General features: G+C 42.5%; 1 protein-coding gene across 1 annotated transcript in view; it reads right to left on the bottom strand.

The window, feature by feature from the left end:
* The window catches only part of LOC132833751 (solute carrier family 2, facilitated glucose transporter member 1-like), a 34,230-nt gene that overhangs the window by 9,134 nt on the left and 4,993 nt on the right, over positions 1-20,103 (bottom strand). The window contains exons 2-5 of the mRNA XM_060852281.1: positions 12,955-13,050; positions 8,928-9,088; positions 2,781-3,021; positions 1,619-1,781 (exon numbers count right to left, since the gene is read on the bottom strand). Of these exons, the coding sequence (XP_060708264.1) occupies positions 1,619-1,781; positions 2,781-3,021; positions 8,928-9,088; positions 12,955-13,050 (661 nt within the window). The remainder of the gene's footprint in view (positions 1-1,618; positions 1,782-2,780; positions 3,022-8,927; positions 9,089-12,954; positions 13,051-20,103) is intronic.

Raw genomic sequence — 20,103 nt, 5'->3', positions numbered from 1 at the left:
CGATACGTTTCTCAAGATCTTGGGAAACCAATTTGACATTTTCTGCACATTCCAAAGTCAGCACCCTGGCCAGGATAGGTGCATTATCAGGTTGTTGACTTTGGGATGAGCATTTAAACTAAAGCTCATTCCACACATGCAGATTGATTTACCTGCTCACACCACTTCAACAGTAAGGATGGCTGGCTGATAAGAGTGTGCAAATTAGCACTTTATTGCTTTCAGCTATGAAGCAGCTGGACAGCACTCTGATTACACTATTATCTCATCTGTATTTTTCTAATAGGTACCTGGTATAAGCCCAAAACACAGAAGATGTACGTACACAATGCACCCTAACAAGTGCTGGGATCTTTTTTGCAAAACGGGACACACTTGCATTTCCATAGCACCTTTCCTAACCTCAGAATGCCTGGTTTGAAGTGTAATCAAAGAGTCATACAGCAGAGAGACAGACCCCTTCGTCCAACTCATTCATGCTGACCAAGTTTCCAAACTAAACCAGTCTCATTAGTCTGCACTTGTCCCATATCCCTCTCAGCCTTTCCTGTTCATGTGCCTGCCCGATGAAGGGCTTTTGCCCGAAACATCGATTTCGCTGCTCGTTGGATGCTGCCTGAACTGCTGTGCTCTTCCACCACCATTGATCCAGAATCTGGTTTCCAGCATCTGCAGTCATTGTTTTTACCTTATCTTTTAAATGTTATACCAGCCTCCACCACTTCCTCTGGCAGTTCATTCCATACAGAACCATCCTCTGTGTGAAAACATTGCCCCTGAGGTCCCTTTTAAATCTTTTCCCTCTCACCTTAAACCTTTATCCTCTGGTTTTGAACTCCCCGATCCTGAGAAAAAGACCCTTAGTTCCTGCTGACGTTTTGGGAGGACAGCAGCTATCTTACACACAACAAGCTCCCAAACCGTGATAATGAGCAGCCAATCTGACTTTATCACAAGATCAAACACCTCCCCCAAATCTGCATCCCTCAACACGAGACCTAGTGAAATGTAGCAGCATTGTGCACGACATCTACAAGATGCACTGCAGAAATTCACCAAAGATCATCAGGCAGCACCTTCCAAACACACAACCACTTCCATCTAGAAGGACAAGGGGAGCAGATACATGGGAACACCATTACCTGGAGGTTTCCCTCCAAGCCACTCCATCCTGACTTGGAAATATATTGCTGTTCCTTCACTGTCACTGGGTCAAAATCCTGGAATTCCCTCCCTGAGGGCATTGTGGGCCACCCACAATGGACTGCAGTAGTTCAAGAAGGCAGCTCACCCCCACCTTCTCAAGGGGCAACTAGGGACGGGCAATAAATACTGATCCAGCCAGAGATACCCATGTCCTGCAAATGAATAAATATTAAAAAAATGTGGCTCAACTCTCCCTTGAGACACCAGACCCTGGTAAAGTTCCTAGGCATTCCTACAGCAACCAGCCAAACTCACTCCCTCATTAGTGAACTGTCACCTGTGTTTTCTCACCTTGCCCAGTGACGCATAAACAGATGACAGCCGTTTTGCTGTAAGTTTGTTAAATAGTTTGATTGCTTGGATAGGTGATCTCAAAATAAGAGTCCCTTTACCGGTGAAAGACTAAACTCACCGTTCTTTGCCTTGCTCTCTTCATTCTTGTTGATAAGGAGGAAGCGTGGGCTCTTTGGACAGAATGGTAAAGCAATACACTGTATCAGGGCTGGCAGGAAGATAAACCCGAGCAGCAACGGCCAGAGTGATTCACCTCCCATAATAGACTCCAGCCCGAAAATCTGTCAATACAAGGAAAGAGTATTTCAATTTAGTTACATCTGAAAATAAGGAGGAAAAACTATTCCGAGATTTTACAAGGACCTCTCCTATACTAGAATTGATCTGTCTCTGTACCTTCTTTGTAGCTGTGACACTATGTTCCGCATTCTGTTCTATTACCCTGATGTACTTAAGTAAGGTATGGTTTATCTGGTTAGCAAAACAATACTTTTCACTGTATTTCAGTACATGTGATAATAATAAATCAAATAAATTCTTAGAAAAATGAAATTGGGACGGGTTAGTAATGAAGACTTTCACAAAGTCTCACACCTTGCGCAAATCTTCACTGTTAACTAATCTGGACAGGACAGCAAGTTGGAAAGGTGTATCTCTGATCCCGGGCTGGTATTGACACACACCTCCATCCCCTTGCTCCATTTATCTTCTCGTGACATTTCTATGGCAGCTCTCTCTCTCTCTTGTATTTCTATCTCTCTCTTCCCTCTCGCCCAACAACTCGCTGGGTGGTCAGTGAAAATCCCAGAGGAAACAGACAGCCAGGCATGCCAGCAGATCGGGAGGATTCTTTGGAAACAAGCGTCACTTATTTGTAAAATACACTTTGAATTTACATTGACAGTAATTGCCAAATATAGGTCAGTGATTTTAGCTGTGGCTAAGTCTTCTTGAGCTTGTGACTAGTCGGTAACAAATACCTGAGCTCAAAACAAATTACAGTGAAATATCAAAATTGGAATCTGTCTAAGGATGATGTGAAATTGCCCATAGTGTCCAGGGATGTGCAGACTAGGTGGATTAGCCATGGGAAATGCAGGGTTACAGGGATAGGGTGGGGATGAGGGATTCTCTTCAGAGGGTCAGTATGGACTCAATGGGCTGAATGGCCTACTGCCACACTGTTGCAGTGATACTCTGGATGGTTTGCCAAGACTATAAGGGATCACAGGAAATGGGAAGCAGTCCCACATTGGTATTGTCCAGATTATATTGCTCACCTGTGCAATCAGAATTCCAATGACAATTCCCAGCTGATGTAGAGTCCCGAGAGCTCCTCTCAAAGCTGTGGGAGAGATCTCCCCGACATACATGGGAACAAAACCTGTGGTCAAACCACAGTAAATGCCAATAATGAACCGTCCCAGTATAAGCATTTCAAATGAGCTAGCCAGTTTAGAGAATCCCATGAGAGCAGCTCCAATGAATGCCAAGACATTGATCATCAGCATCGAATTCCGCCTGGGTTAAAGAGCAACAGAAATAGATCTTACAGTCTACAAAGTACTTCATCACGCAACAGAACAAGTTCACTTATCCGATGAAGTTTAACAGGACTCATTATTGTAAATTGTCGTTAACTAGAAAGTGGATTGCACACTGATTTCACAGAATATTTTGGATCATTCATGACTGAGTTGATTTGGCACTGCTGCCTCCCTGAGCCAGGGATCTGGGCTCAATTCCTGTGTGACTGTCTGTATGGAGTTTGCACATTCTCCCCATGTCTGCGTGGGTTTCCTCCCACAATCCAAAGATGTGCAGGTTAAGATGAATTGGCCATGCTAACTTGCCCATAGTGGTCAGGGATGTGTAGGTTAGGTGCATTAGTCAGGAGTAAATTGTAAGTAATCTAATCTACTTCATTTAAAAAAAAGAAATAAAGGGTGGCACGGTGGCACAGTGGTTAGCACTGCTGCCTCACAGTGCCAGAGACCTGGGTTCAATTCCCGCCTCAGGCAACTGCCTGTGTGGAGTTTGCACATTCCCCCGTGTCTGTGTGGGTTTCCTCTGGGTGCTCCAGTTTCCTCCCACAGCCCAAAGATATGCAGGTTAGGTGAATTGGCCATGCTAAATTGCCTGTAGTGTTAGGTAAAGGGGTAAGTGTGGGGGAGTGGGTCTGGGTGGGTTGCTCTTCGGAGGGTCGGTGTGGGCTTGTTGGGCCGAAGGGCCTGTTTCCATACTGTAAGTAAGTAATCTAATCTAGAGTAATTGGCTAGGGGGAATAGGTTTGGGTGGGTTACTCTTTGAAGGATTAGTGTGAACTTGTTGGGCCAAATGGCCTTTTTCCACACTGTAGGGATTTATTTTTGAATGTAATTAAGAAATGACAAATTCACAATCAATCACTCACTCAGATTCACAAGTGACGTACAAACAGAGCAGCAATGTTTTGGTATGTTTTTCAATTTATTTTCACACTTAATTAGAAAAGAGGCACAGTGACAGACAGGAGGTCTGGTGTAAACTATGCACCTTATACATTCACAATCTCGATAAAGGAACTGAGGGCATTGTTGCTAAGTTTGTACGTGGCACAAGGACAGGTGGAGGGACAGGTCATGTTGAGGAAGATGAAAGCTGCAGAAGGACTTGGATAGCCTGGGAGAGTGGGCAAAGAAGTGGCAGACGTAATACAATGTAGAAATGTGTGAGGTGATGTCCTTTGGTAGGAGGAATAGAGGTGTAGACTATTTTCTCAATGGGGAAAGGCTACAGAAATCTGAAGTTCAAAGAAATTTGGGAGTCCTAGTTCAGGATTTCTGGAAGTTAACATGCAGGTGCAGCTGGCAGTTAGGAAGGCAAATGTAATGTTAGCATTAACTTCAAGAGGTTAGGATACAAGAGCAGAGATGTACTGGTGAGGTTGTATAAGGCTCTGCTCAGATTGTATTTGGAATATTGTGGCTGAAAATGTGTTGCTGGAAAAGCGCAGCAGGTCAGGCAGCATCCAAAGAGCAGGAGAATCGACGTTTTGGGCATGAGCCCTTCATCAGGAATGAGGAGAGGGTGCCAGGCAGGCTAAGACAAAAAGTAGGGAGGAGGGACTTGGGGGAGAGGCGTTGGAAATGCGATAGGCGGAAGGAGGTCAAGGTGAGGGTGATAGGCCGGAGTGGGGTGGGGGCGGAGAGGTCAGGAAGAAGATTGCAAGTTAGGAGGGCGGTGCTGAGTTCGAGGGATTTGACTGAGACAAGGTGGGGGGAGGGGAAATGAGGAAACTGGAGAAATCTGAGTTCATCCCTTGTGGCTGGAGGGTTCCTAGGCGGAAGATGAGGCGCTCTTCCTCCAACCATCATGTTGTTATGGTCTGACGATGGAGGAGTCCAAGGACCTGCATGTCCTTGGTGGAGTGGGAGGGGGAGTTGAAGTGTTGAGCCACGGGGTGGTTGGGTTGGTTGGTCCTGGTGTCCCAGAGGTGTTCTCTGAAACGTTCCGCAAGTAGGCAGCCCGTCTCCCCAATGTGGAGGAGGCCACATCGGGTGCAGCAGATGCAATAGATGATGTGTTTGGAGGTGCAGGTGAATTTGTGGCAGATATGGAAGGATCCCTTGGGGCCTTGGAGGGAAGTGAGGGAGGAGGTGTGGGCGCAAGTTTTGCATTTCTTGTGGTTGCAGGGGAAGGTGCCGGGAGTGGAGGTTGGGTTGGTGGGGGGTGTGGACCTGATGAGGGAGTCACAAAGGGAGTGGTCTTTCTGGAACGCTGATAGGGGAGGGGAGGGAAATCTATCTCTGGTGGTGGGGTCCGTTTGGAGGTGGCGGAAATGACAAAGGATGGTCCAATGTATCTGGACGTTGGTGGAGTGGTAGGTGAGAACCAGTGGGGTTCTGTCCTGGTGGCAATTGGAGGGGCGGGGTTCAAGGGCGGAGGAGCTGGAAGTGGAGGAGATGCAGTGGAGGGCATCATCGATCACATCTGGGGGGAAATTGCGGTCTTTGAAGAAATCAGTTTTGAACACTATATCTGAGGAAGGATGTGCTGCCTTTGGAGAGGGTTTGGGGAGGTTTACAAGAATGATCCCAGGGATGAAAGGCTTGTCTTTGAGGAGTGGTTGAGGACTCTGGGTCTGTACGCAATAGAGTTGAGAAGGATGAGGGAGGATTTTATTGAAGCTTACAGAATACTAAGCGACCTGGATAGAGTGGACATGGAGAAAATGTTTCCATGAGTAGGAGAAACTAGGAACAGAAGGTGTGGCCTCGGAATGAAGGGATGATTCTTTACAACTGAGATGAGGACGAATTACTTCAGCAAGAGGGTGGTCAATCTGTGGAACTCATTGCCACAGAGGGCTGTGGAGGCCAAGTCTTTGCATGTATTTAAGGCAGAGATAGATAGGTTTCTGATTGGCAAGGGGATCAAGGGTTGCAGGGAGAAGGCAGGAGAATGGGGGTGAGAAACATATCAGCCATGATCCAATGGGGGAGCAGGCTCAATGGGCCAAATGGCTTAATGCTGCTCCTGTCCCTTATGGTGTTATAAAACAGAGCAGACAGGTCTTATAACTGATGATTAACCACAGAATATTGAAAAGAAATTAAAATCTTTCTCAAACAGAAAGTGCTGCAGAAACTCAGCAGGTCTGGCAGGATCTGTGGAGACGGACCTAAAGCTAATGTTTTGAGCCCTGTGCTTCTTCTTCCAAACTGGCCCTTTATGCTGATCATGGGGCGGGAACGCTCAAGTTGTGCTTCAGTGAAATTAAATTTAAACCCAATTGAGGTCAAATTGCTCAATAACAGAATTGATATTCAGAAGGAATGTATGTGTCAGAAATGGATACGACGGGATAATGACCATCCAGTAAAATTCCTATCCTCTTAATGAAGATTTCTTAATCATGAATCGACTTATAATTAATAAATAAATATTTAATAGTGAGGTTGGTCAATAAAAGTTGAAGTTCACAGACATTCCCCTTCTGTTCTTTCCTCCCCTCCAGCCTTCCCCCACACTCGTCTTGCTCATATAACTAATCACATTTCTAATTCTTTCGCGTTCTGATGAAACTTATTGATCTAAATCATTAGCTCAGTTTCTCTTTCCACAGAAATTGCCAGACCCAGAAAATTTCCAGCGTTTTCGCTGTTTGTTTTAGGTTTCCAATATCTTTTGTGAAGGTGATGATCAAAATTGGTAAAATGATCTCAAGGTAACAACTACTTAACAAGTTATTAGGATGAGGGATAACAGATATAATTACAGGAAGGTCTGTAATTGTTCATTACTGAGTCTGACTATCACCAGATAAACATTTCATCAGATTTACTGCAAGCTCAGTCTTTGAACAGGACAAGATACAATGAACGATGTAACTGTTGAAAGCTGTTACATCATGCTGAACAGCAGAGAAATCCATTTCTCTCATGGGTGAGAGATGGCTTTGATTGTTGACAACATTCTGCTGTTTCATTCTGATTGTGCAAAACTGTGTAACCCCCAATTTGGACGGAATAAACCTGGAGGAACTAATTCCAATGTGTTGAACTGTAGTTACTCAAACAAAAGCAATGTCATTTTCTAGTGTTCTGTTAGGAATAGAAACATAGAAACTAGAAACAGAAGTAGGCCATTCTGCCCTTCCAGCCTGCTGCACCATTCATTATGGTTATGGCTGATCCTCCAATTCAGTGCCACATTTCACTTCCTCTCAATATTCTTTGATGCTTTTAAAATCTAAAAGCTCATTTATCTTTTTCTTTCATATATTGAGAGGCGTGGCCTCCATAACTTTCAAAGACAGAGAACTCCTCAGGTTCACTATTCTTTAATGTGAAAAGATGTTTCCTCATCTTAGCTCCGGAGACTCTGACTCCTGGTTCCAGACTCCTCAACCATGGAAAGGTCCACCCTGCAGTTCCCTGCCAACTCCTGTCTGAATTTTACGTGCTTAAATACAGGACAATTTGAACCAATCTCTCATGGCGAATAATTGAGAATAGTCAGAAGTTGCCACACCAGAGTGATAATATTCAGCCTTTTGTGAAAATGTACTTGTTAACTGCAAATATCTTTCCTCAAACTGCTTCAGGCTTTGGTATGTCACAAATCAGACAATGGGTGATCAGATTAGGAGTTAGGGGACATTTTGAATGTATTAGAAATTGGAAATTTCATAACATGAGTATTAGTGGAGTTGTGGAATGTTGTCAACGGATACAGCATGTTATAGATCTGTTGAAAAGTTGGCCAGAGAAATGGCAGATGGAACTTAATCCAGACAAGTGTGAGGTGATGCATTTGGGAGGTCAAACGGAAGAGGAAAGTGTATAGTAGTGGCTGAACCTTTAAGAACATCAGTATTGTCATTTATATAAATGATTTGGATTTGAATATCGGAGATATGGTTAGGAAGTTTGCAGATGACACCAAAATTGGAGGAGGTGTAGTGGACAGCGAAGAGGGTTACCTTAGATTACAATGTGACCTTGACCAGATAGGCCAATGGGCTGAGAAGTAGCAGGTGGAGTTGAATTCAGATAAATGCAAGTTGCTACATTTTGGAAAGGCAAATCTGAACAGGACTTATACACTTAATAGCAAGGTCCTAGGGAGTGTTGCTGAACAAAGAGACCTTGGAGTGCAGGTTCATAGTTCCTTGAAAGTGGAGTCACAGGTAGATAGGATAGTGAAGAAGGCGTTTGGTATGCTTTCCTTTATTGGTCAGAGTATTGAGTACAGGAGTTCGGAGGTCATGTTGCGGCTGTACAGGACATTGGTTAGGCCACTGTTGGAATATTGCATGTAATTCTGGTCTCCTTTCTATTGGAAGGATGTTGTGAAACATGAAAATGTTCATAAAAGATTTACAAGGATGTTGCCAGGGTTGGAGGATTTGATCTGCAGGAAGAGGCTGAACAGGCCGGAGCTGTTTTCCCTGGAGCGTCGGATGCTGAGGGGTGACCTTATAGAGGTTTATAAAATCATGAGGGGCCTGGATAGGATGAGTAGCCAAGGTCTTTTCCCTGGGGTGGGGGAGTCCAGAACCAGAGGGCATAAGTTTAGGGTGAGAGGTGAAAGATATAAAAAAGACCTAAAGGGCAACTTTTTCACACAGAGAGTGGTACGTGTATGGAATGAGCTGCCAGACGAAGTGGTGGAGGCTGGTACAATTGCAACATTTAAAAGGCATTTGGATGGGTATATGTTTAGGAAGAGTTTAGAGGGATATGGGCCAAGTGCTGGTAAATAGGGCAGATCAGTTTAGGATATAGCCTTAGAGTCATAGGGTTGTATAGGACAGAAACAGACCCTTTGGTCCAACTCCTCCATGCTGAGCAGATACCCTACCCACCATTGATCATGATGGGCACAGACATGAGGGGCACTGTTCTATGTTGTAACTATATCAATTGCATTGCAAATGTTACCTTCCAAATCGGTTGACAAACAATCCCACCGAAAATGATCCACACATACCACCCACTGAGAAAATGGCGACAGCCAGAGACCAAATGGTGGTGAGCATTGATGGATCAACAGATTCATCGTGTCGTTGTATCCAGGTATGATTAATAAATCCTTCAATGACCTGAAAGATAAATCACCAACATTATAGAATGTAACAAATGAACTATAGACACTAACTCTTTTTTGAAGTTTTGATGTGAATTTCATTGTCATTAATGGAAGTGGACAACTCAAATCTGGAATAAAGTGTAATCAATGGCACTTTAGTCTGATTAAAAGAGGTCATACACAAATAAATGCTATGCCAATGTCTAACATCCTGTTTTTAATAAATCTTGAGATAAACTTATATAAGTATATCAGGATTGCCAAAGGCTGAACAAATAGCCAAATGCAAATATTACACTCTTCCTTTCGAAGGGGTGAGGAGAGAGCTGGGTTAATGAAGAAAGTCATATGTAGCAAGACAACAAAATGGATGCTGCTTCCTGAACCTATCCCTCCCACTAGGTGGCACAAGTGTGCCATTTGCTGAAAATGATCCTTGTCTTTCCCCACAGCTCAGCTCGTGTTCTTATGTGCTTTATCTACTTGTGTTGACAGAATCTGAGTTTCCATTTCATATAAAAAAAGGTCACATACAGTTGCTACCATTTTGGTTTCGTACTCCTCCCCAGTGGGACACATTGCTAATGTCTCTGGTTTCAGGTCAGGTTCTGATTTAACATCACAAAGATGTTGGCAGTTAGATAGCAGCTCTTGTCATTTGGCAGCTGCATTTTTATAACTCCCTGCCATTACTGTGTGCACTCTCTCACCTATTCTAACACAGTAACAATTCTTGCTTTAACAGAAGGAACTGCTGTGTCTTGGTCACCACACCCTGAATTTTAATTCATCAGCCTGTGTCATCTTGGTTATACTGGTCTCTCTTGTCTTTCCCTCTAGTTTCCAGGTAACTGCCTGAATGGGACTGTTTGCATTCTTTGGAAAATTCCTAGTCAAATACAATGTTTACTTTGTAACATGGAGCAGTCTACACAATCACTAGGACACGCTTACTCATAAATATTCATATACACTTGTGACTCTTAAAATCTAAATATTTTCATATTGTAAGAAATAAAGATAATCAATTTCCTTTGGTCAAAGAGTTGGAAAATAAATGTTTGGATTTTCGTATATACACCAAAACTTTATTGTGTACACATTGAATTTGTTTTTTATGATATCACCAGCAAGCTTCCAGGGAAACTGGAGGTTTCTGTATTTCAGAAATCATCACTTCAGAAAAGATGCATGTAATCTTTTGCCAATTGTTTAGCAAGGCTGTATAAAACTTTTCTGCGTACTATTTGAGCATGTATATATTCATCTATGTTAAAGAGATAAACTCCTTTATAAAGTTATGTGCAGATGTTTAACTTGAATGAGCATGTTCAGATGAGACATTGTGCTTTTGTGCACAGGACAGGAACTTGAATCTTGCCCAGGCTTAATGTAAGGAATATAAACTTGGGCAGACCCGGCAAATGTGTTTGTAGCTCAAAGCTGACCATAATTGGACATGCCTGGTGGAAAAATAATGAAAATCAATTTGGAGTTGCTGTCTGCAATTGGAGGCATGTTTGTTTTCTTTGGAAAATGTTATTTCTGAATCAATAGTGGAGACTCATTCTGTAAACTATGATAATCTATAGTCTACTGTTGACACAATGCCTGGTGGAGGTAATGTACATTTTCAGCTATTGCTTCCAATTGACTGTTCTCATTAGTAAAGGGGGCCAGTTATGATGTGTGCAGTTTCAACCTGAGACTGTGACTGTGAATGCACAGGGACATAAACAATATGAGCCACATGAAGTGATGTTGCAGGCCCCAAAACAGCCACCATTTCATAAATATATTGAGGTGAATCCCTCTCATGCTGCCAACCTAATGTAACTAATTCCTCTATTGTTTCTAGCACACAGGTTAATTTGCTTTTTACCACGGATCTGTGACTCCTAACAACAATTTTTTTCTTGCTCTCGGCAGTCTTGGAAGATACGGTTTTCTGTTTTATTTAGTAATTTTGCTTTTCAGAGTCAAAATTCTAATAATAGGTCCAGATCATCAAAAGACAGTTGAACAGCTGCTGTATTAGACAAAAGATGTTGTTCTCAACGTCAGCAAGCTGCGATAAGTCTGTAATAAATTTAATAATAGTTTATTTTTCAAAGTAGGAATGTTTCAATCTTTTTAAAATGAGAGATCATATAAATTGGTGATAAACCTCAGATCAATAAGATCTAGAAGCTTCTCTCCATGCACAGCTGAACACATTGTGTCCCATTGATTTTATCTACAAAATTCTATTTTGAGGCCCTGTCCTTTGTGTATCATGAGACCTAATTGGTCCAATCGTTAACCCACTGCCGTGCTGATAGAATAAAACATTCAGCAAAAATATTATTTCAGGAGAAAAACATAACCAGTTACTTTATCTGCTCTGTCAACATATTAAAGAAACAAACATTACAAATTTTAAATCAGTGAATTTATACCTAAGTAATAACTAATCAATCCCAAATATTATATTTCCAAAGGTTTTAGATAGGTGCTAACAGAAATAATGACCTCGGAGTACATTCTTTTTAATTGTTATAACTGGTTTGATGAGGACTTTTTCACAAATCCTACCTGCAAACTTCCATTAAGGAAGTGTAACGTTTGGTTAACAACAAAATCTGGAGATCACAGCGGGACAGACAGCACCCATGGAGAGAGAGCAAGCTAATGGTTTGAATCTAAATGATTTTTCATCAGAACTGATATGAAGCTCTGGTGAAGAATCATCTCGACTCAAAACATTAGCTTGCTCTCTCTCTATGGATGCTGCCTGTCCCGCTGTGATCTCCAGCATTTTGTTGTTTTCAGTACAGATTCCACCACCTGCAGTAATTTGCTCCTACTCCGTACTTTTGGTCAAGCAGTTCCCAGGATTTTGATTACCACTAACACAGCTCAGTCCTGGAGCTAATGTTCAGTTAGGAACAGTGCCATCACAGTGAACCATATACCCTGGTCAAATCCCTAACCTCTCTTGATTTAACCCACTGAAGTCAAAACTTTCTGGGATAGTGAGGGGAAAGTGGGAAATGTTCCTGCCCTCTATAGCTGGTCACCGACTCCTGTACAGAAGTGAGTGAATGTTGAACGTGGAACAGGGGAATATAAATCCAAGGCATTCACTAAGTGAGCCCATACTTTCAGTTTAGCCTTTGAGCAGAGAAGGACAAGAGTGAACTGTGACCTTGAAAGGGTGATTAACATATCATTTGGGGAAGAAATATCTAACGTAGTAATTCTGTCAATGTGATGAGGGAGCAGCGCTCTGAAAGCTTGTGATTTCAAATAAACCTATAGGACTATAACCTGGTGTCATGTGACTTCAGACACTGCCCACACCACTCTAACACCAGCACCTCCCCATCAGACACTGCCCACACCACTCTAACACCAGCACCGCCCCATCGGACACTGCCCACACCACTCTAACAGCAGCACCTCCCCATCAGACACTGCCCACACCACTCTAACACCAGCACCTCCCCATCAGAGGTACAATGTAATTCGAGTTACTGACGACAAACCCAAGGTGAAAATAAATATATTTATTCCACAACTCTGATTTAGTCTACATTGAAATTAAAGAATTATTACTCAAATTCCACCATATTTCTCTCAGAGTTGTTACAATGCAGAAGACCATTCAGCCTTCTGTGACTGTTCCGACTCTGAGGGAGCAGAGTGGTTTCATGCCATTCTCCTGCATTTCCCCATAAACCTGCACAATTATTTCTAATCAAATAATCATCTAATATGCTCATTGATATGAATAAATAATTACCATAAGATATGCCAAGAAATCAATCTTTTCCACAAAGTGTGGAATCGCATCATAAAACAGATCAATTTTAGAAATATTGAAAGAGTTGGTCCTACCTTTTGAGGGGCATTGATGACACCAGTGTTGTAACCGAACTGCACGGACCCCAGCACTGCAGTGCTCACTGCGAGGATTAACTGTCCAGTAACTTTCTGAAAGAAATTAAGAAAGAGGCCAAGATCACATTCTGTACTTTTGTGGACCAATGCAAACACAGACCCAGAGAGAATGAGATAGACACATGGAAAAAAGTTGGAAACAGACTGCATTTCAGGGTAAAACTGTTCCTGGAGACACCCTTGTACCATTTCATTAAATGCAGATGTTTGATTTGTGAATGCTTTCTTTTGTTCCTTCCCCCATTCTTTATTTTATCTCTGATACAGTTTTTTTTGTGTTTGAGTAAAATTCAAGCTGTAAATAATTTTATGTTTTATAACAATCTTTCCCATTCCCCTCTATTTTCAAACAAACTTTAAAAAATCACACAACACCAGGTGAGAGCTAGCTCCGAAAGCTAGTGTGCTTCCAATTAAACCTGTTGGACTATAACCTGGTGTTGTGTGATTTTTAAACTTTGTACACCCAGTCCAACACCAGCATCTCCAAATCATTCTCGAACAAGAAAACGTCAGTTCTCCACTCAGCGAGTACAGGGTGGCTGCGTTAACGCATGTTTCATTAAAAATAATTTGCTGTAATGCGATTGACAAACTGGAGGCAGTTTCTAAAGCACAAACTTTTTAAACATGTGTTGGCTGTAACGCGATTACGATGATAACACTTTAAAGCACTGTTTCTAAAGCGTGATGATTTTTCTATAATTCAGGGTTGCACAAGAAGGCAGCCATCGCACTTTAGGACAACTACCTGTACACCCCCACCTTCAAATCAAGTGACCACCGTCTGCTGTATTTTTGTTCATTCACAGAACAGGGCTGTATTGGCTTGGCCAACATTTATTACCCAACCTTATGCCCAGGGGGCACTTACACATCAAACACATTGCTGTGGGTCTGGAGTCACATGTGGGCCGGACCAGGTAAAAATGGCAGATTTCCTTCCCTGAAGAGTTTTTCCAGACAGTTGTTTTATAGTCATTGTTGGATAATGAATTCCAAATTTTTATTGGGGTCAGATTCCTCCAACTGTCAATTGAACACATTATCTTCATAACATTACCCTGGACTCTGGAGAAAGTCTAGTGCCAATACCATTTGACCATTGCCTTCCCACAGAGTCTATTTGCATATTTTATTCTACTTCATTAGCAGAACAATTACTCATCTGTTAACATTAATCATGAGCTTCCCAGGCACTGGTCACATTGTTTAATCCCTTTCCTGCAACTCAGCAGAAAGTCATGGATTGGGGACAGTAGGCACCACTGTTTGTACTTCTCAAAATCAGAGGCGCTTGCTTTCAGTGTGTACATTAAGCAGCTCTCTTTACTTCCTGAGTAACACAAAGCCCTGAATTGATTAAAACAGGAGATTAAACCTCACTCAGTAAACGCAGTTGAGTGATTAATTAAAACTAACCCTCCCCACCCTAAAAATGTCAAATCGACAAAACCAAAATGTAAAAGCTTTTCCTTTTAAGTAAAGCAATCAGCTTATTTTAAATTCTCAAACTCTATGCAAAACCAACAAGCGGCCATAGCTGGAATTATGAACTTTGGATCTAACTTAGGAGCTCTTTAATTTGCACTAAAACCAAAACTCTCAAATAGTTTCTGAGGCGAAGTTCACCAAAAAGGTGAAAATGAAGGAATATATTCAGAAGGCGATGCAGAAAGGAACAGAACAAATTTCAAGTCAATGATCTTTCATCAGAATGGGAAACTTTTAAAATAGAGGCAGGGATGAACAATAGGTGAGAGATGGGAGGTGGGAGGTGGGGGTGGGGAGGGGAGGAAAGATAGAGGGAATAAATAATTAAAGAGGTGATGATGATGCTCCACAAAAAGAGGTGAAAATGTCATAAATTAAGAGACAAAAGATGGGTGTAAAGGAAGGGAAAATGGCTATAACAAAGGGTGGGAAAACTTGGTAAAGAGGAAGCTTGTGTTACTCTGGACTTTGTGGGAAGGAAAACAGAGTAGTTTCTGAGGCACGTACATTATCCTGATGGCTATATCCCCACCTCAAGTATCACCCCATACCTCCACCACCCCAGATAACCCTTGTGTTTGTCCATCCTTAGCACCTGTTATTGAAGGGAAATCAGATGGTGCTTGGCATGTAAAGTTGTTAACCTCGATATTTATACCTGAAGTCAGTAAAGTGCTAAGTAAAAACTGAGATGCTGTAACAATGAAGCTCAACTCAAGCTTGAATAATAATAATAAACGAGGGCAAAGTTCAGAGGGGTGAGAGTCAGAAAGGGATAATGTGATCAATGTGCGCAGCAGGTCAGGCAGCATCCAAGGAGCAGGAGAATCGACGTTTCGGGTATGAGCCCTTCTTCAGGAACTCACTGCCTGAAACATCGATTCTCCTGCTCCTTGGATGCTGCCTGACCTGCTGCGCTTTTCCAGCAACACATTGTCAGCTCTGATCTCCAGCATCTGCAATCCTCACTTTCTCCTCCAAGGTGATCAATATCTCAGGGTCATCGTAGTGGACTCAGAAGAGAGTTGCAGTAGGTAGTTACCCAAATGCAGCTCTCAAAACTCTAACACAGAGGACAGCTCAATGGCTGGAGTGAGTAGAATATTATAACATGGGAAGTTTGAGTATTGCTTCATCTCAAAGGGAGAATTTGGGGTCCTGGATAGTGAGACAAGATAAATTTCTCATTGCTTTGAATCGTTCTGTATTGTTTTTACTGTTTGATTGGATATTTTCTGCTGCTATCTACCAATTGTCCTTCCCCTCATTCATATTCTGAACAGTGGCACCATGGGAAGGTCAGCAGTCCTGAATAATACTCTGGGATTGTGTGTTCAAATCCCACCAGAACAGTGGGTAGAAACTGGAATTCAATTAATAATTTTGAAATTTAAAAACTAGTTTCAGGAATAATGAGTGTAAACTACCACTTACTGTCAAAACCTCACCTGGTTCATTAATGCCATTTAGGGAAGGGAATCAGTCACCCCTTCCTGGTCTGGCCTACATATGACTTCAGACCAACAGCAATGTGCTGACTCTTAAACGCCTTATGATATGACCGAGCAAGTTATTCAGCCTAAGGCTAGGCAACAAATGCTGGTCTTAAACACTTTAATAATCACCCAAACGACATTCTACAAAAACAGATTTTGAGAATATACCCAATATACCTCTCAGCATACTTCAAAATTCCCAGAACTAATCTCCAAATGAGTCCAACAATGACCCCAAACCCTGATTACACACCAGAGTACTTATTATTTCCCCAATTTTCACACTCTCTCCCACCCACCTCAAACAGAATAACCACAATAAGGAGGACTTCACTAAAGCAGGTCCTGTGTAAATAAATAAAACAAATACAAAACTAAGACTTAATTGCCCAGCGACCACCATGCAGCTGTGGCTCCAATGCAGATAAAAAGTACGCTGTTTTCTAAAATAATAAAACTAACAATGGCTCTGACCTTCCCACTCACAGGAGTCTGATGGTGAATCTCCCGGTTAGGGACAGTCTGAATAAGGAGGGACAAGGACAGGGGCAGGTCCCATTTGATGTGATGGGTGTGAAGTTCGTCCTTTTGAGGTCCATGAAACAGAAGCTGTAAAATTAAATCTTGAAAGAGAGAGAGATAAGGTTTCAGGTTTGGGACTTAAGCCTTGTTCAGGGAAGGAAGAGAAAACCCACCTCATGACAACATTGAGGAAAACACAAAAGGTGACTCAAGGAAGAGTTTTATTTAATATTTAGGGTGCTATGTCTTTAGGCGGAAGTGGTTACTGCAGATGCTGGAGATTAGAGTCAGGATTAGCATGGTGCTGGAAAAAACACGGCAGGTCAGGCAGCATCCGAGCAGCAGGAAAAATCAACATTCGGGCAAAAGCCCTTCATTATTCCTGATGAACAGCTTTTGCCCGAAACATCAATTTTCCTGCTTCTCGGATGCTGCCTGACCTGCTGTGTTTTTCCAGCACCACGCTAATCTTGGAGCTACGTCTTTGCCTGAGGCTCTGGAATTCCTGTGGAAAAGTCTCTTCTTTTTCATGTGTTCCTTGTCTCTTTGACTAGGCTTTGGGTCACTTATCCTTGTACCTCTTCATGTGGCTCAGTGTCAAATGCTGACTGAAACCATTCCTGTGCAACACCCTGGAGTACGTAACCTGAAGGTACTCCACAAATGCATATTATGGGGAACATTCTTTATGCTGGGCTGGAACAGTTAGAAAGGTGAGTGTTAAGAGTTTAATAATCGATCCAGCAAAGATTTCTGTCAGAGATCCATGACCATCCCTGATAACATCGCTGAGTTCCAACTACAATTTGAAGTTGATGGCCCAACCAAGAATCAAACACAATCCCTACAAAGGGCAACTGAGTAACCAATCAACAATAGAGGTTGCTGGAAAAACTCAGCAGGTCTGGCAGCATCTGTGGAGAAATTACAATTAACATTTTGGGTTGTGTGACCCTTCCTCAGACCCTTCTTTTCCAGAAATTTCTAATTGTCTGATTTATAGCACCCACGGTTCTTTTGGTTTTTACCACGTCATCAATACCTTGATCAGGAGAGGGATGTCAGTAAAGGTAGGTAAAGCAACAGATAGGTTTAAAGAGGGAAATCTGAATGTTAATATCATTGAAGTTATTTGGTCCAGAGAGATCTCTCTTCAGTTTGAAGTTATAATTCAAAAGGATTCAGAACACTTTGAACTGCAGTTGACCATCAAAGGACATTGACATCGTGGACAACCATTTGTTCATTCGGTGACAGTATCCAATCCAATCTGCAAAATATTTTGATGAGCAATTGGAACCCCATAGCTCACAGGGCTACAGGTCAAGCACTGGCAATTTCTTTATATTCACTCACAGGGTGTGGGTATTATTGGCTAGGCCCAGCATTTATTGCCTATTCCTAATTGCCCAGAGGGCAGTTAAGAGTCAAGTACATTGTTGTGGGTCTGGAGTCACATATCGGCCAGACCAGGTAAGGACAGCAGTTTTGTTCCCTAAAGAACATTCATGTACCAGATGGAGGTTTCCCCTAAAATCGACATCATTATCATTGGACTCTTAATTCCAGAATTGCATTGAATTCAAATTCCACAATCTGTTATAGCAAGATTTGAACCCAGGTCCTCAGAACATTACCTGGGCCTCTGGATTAACAGTCTAGTGATAAAACCAATAGGCTGTCACCTCTAAAGTGTAAGTCTCAAAATGCAGCCAAAACATTATGTTTAAATTTTCTAAATCCACATTTTTGTAAGACACCCATACTAGAGAATCACTCTATTCTTGCCCTCAGTTGATCTAAAACAGTAACTTTAGAATCCCAGCACCCTCCTCTACCTCACTTCCCACGACTCAGAATAGATTAGATTCCCTTCGGCCCAACAAGTCCACACCGACCCTCCGAAGAGCAACCCACCCAGACCCATCCCCTAACTAATGCACTTAACACTAAGGTAATTTAGCATCGTCAATTCACCTAACCTGCACATCTTTGGACTGTGCGGGGAAACCGGAGCACTCGGAGTAAACTCATGCAGACACGGGGAGAATGCACAAACTCCACACAGACAGTTGCCCGAGGTGGGAACTGAACGCAGGTACCTGGCGCTGTGAGGCAGCAGTGCTAACCACTGAGCCACCGTGCTACCCTATTCATTCAACATGCTTTGGTCATCAGATCTAAAACATACTTATGTGGTATATTTTAGCTTATGATATTCTCCTGCAGTACTTTGGGATGTTTTGTTATGTTAAAGTGGTGATAAGAGTTATTGTAAATATGAAGTCCGTGGTAAGGGGCAGCCGGTGTGGATTGTCCCCGAGGACACAACCAATCAGAGCCATGAATGAAATCTCAATGCAACTGCCTCTCTAATAGCACCAGGTGTCTGTCTGCAAACCCCATTCAAGAAGGCAGCTGACCACCACCTTCCCCAGGGCAGCACCGAGGGACAGCCAACTCATGCAGCCAGGAGCAGCCACATCCCATGGAGTCATCATGGAGGGCCTTTCATGGTTTCAGTTCAACCTTGAATTGTGGAGCCAGGTTTCCTCAGTTTTGCCAGTGAAATTGCATGATCATAGCTTTAATTACAGGCAGGAGCAGGAAGAAAAATAAACATCGACCAGCAGTAGACAAAAATGACAGGCATCCATGTTTGTATAATGCCTCCCTGAACTGGGTTTTGTAATGTAAGTAATGTCTCATTTGTTATTCCTACTTCCATGGTATTTCTGAAGCACAGACAGAATCTCAGATACATGGCACTGAGCTTAAACTGTCTCAAGTTCTGTGAATGTGGAGTTTGGAACCCATTACTGGAGACAAACTCACTCTCCACAGAGTTTTAGTGGGGTCTGCAGCCGAGTATGGAGAATATATTCAGCAACATAAATGCCAGGTGCTGGGAGAAGGCATGAGGACCTGAGAAAATATATCCCATCAACATCCAGGAAGTTTGAGAAGTTGAAAAGGCAGAAGTTAGTTTTTAACTTGACCTTTCTGGCAGAAACTAGGCTCATGGGCACTTATAATAACCTGGGATACTGAACCAGGGGCAGTGCTGAACCGGGGGCAGTACTGAACCGGGGGGGCAGTGCTGTCTCTAATTTCAATAAATGTTTCTCAACAAACCAGAACTGATGGTTGCAAAATTCACATAATACTGATCTAAGTTGGATGTATCATTGGATCCTAATCTAACTTCAGCCCCAGTGAGGATATTTGCCGGACCCTCACACCAGGAAATAGCCAGGCAAACAGAGAAGCAAACAAATTGGGTAAGATATGTCCAGGGACCAGGAGGAGTTCACCTGGGCCCTGATTTATTCACTATCTCACATTCCCTATTCCCTAAAACCACCTTGCCACAATCACTACTGCAGGACTCACATTGAAACTCTCTTCTTGTACTGCCAGTACACACAACCACCGTTCATCAAATACGCCGAGGTCCACAGTAACCCCAACATCATTCACATGTTAATAAGACCGAGCAACTTCATTTCTGAAACCAAGAATTTTCCAGGATGACGATGTCAGCTTGTACGAGGGGGCATAACTACAAATTGAG

This window comes from Hemiscyllium ocellatum, chromosome 37 (assembly GCF_020745735.1).
Source record: "Hemiscyllium ocellatum isolate sHemOce1 chromosome 37, sHemOce1.pat.X.cur, whole genome shotgun sequence".
In the NCBI taxonomy this organism is placed as follows: domain Eukaryota; kingdom Metazoa; phylum Chordata; class Chondrichthyes; order Orectolobiformes; family Hemiscylliidae; genus Hemiscyllium; species Hemiscyllium ocellatum.
Note: the sequence above shows the minus strand (reverse complement) of the source record. Positions and strands in the feature narration are given on the sequence as shown.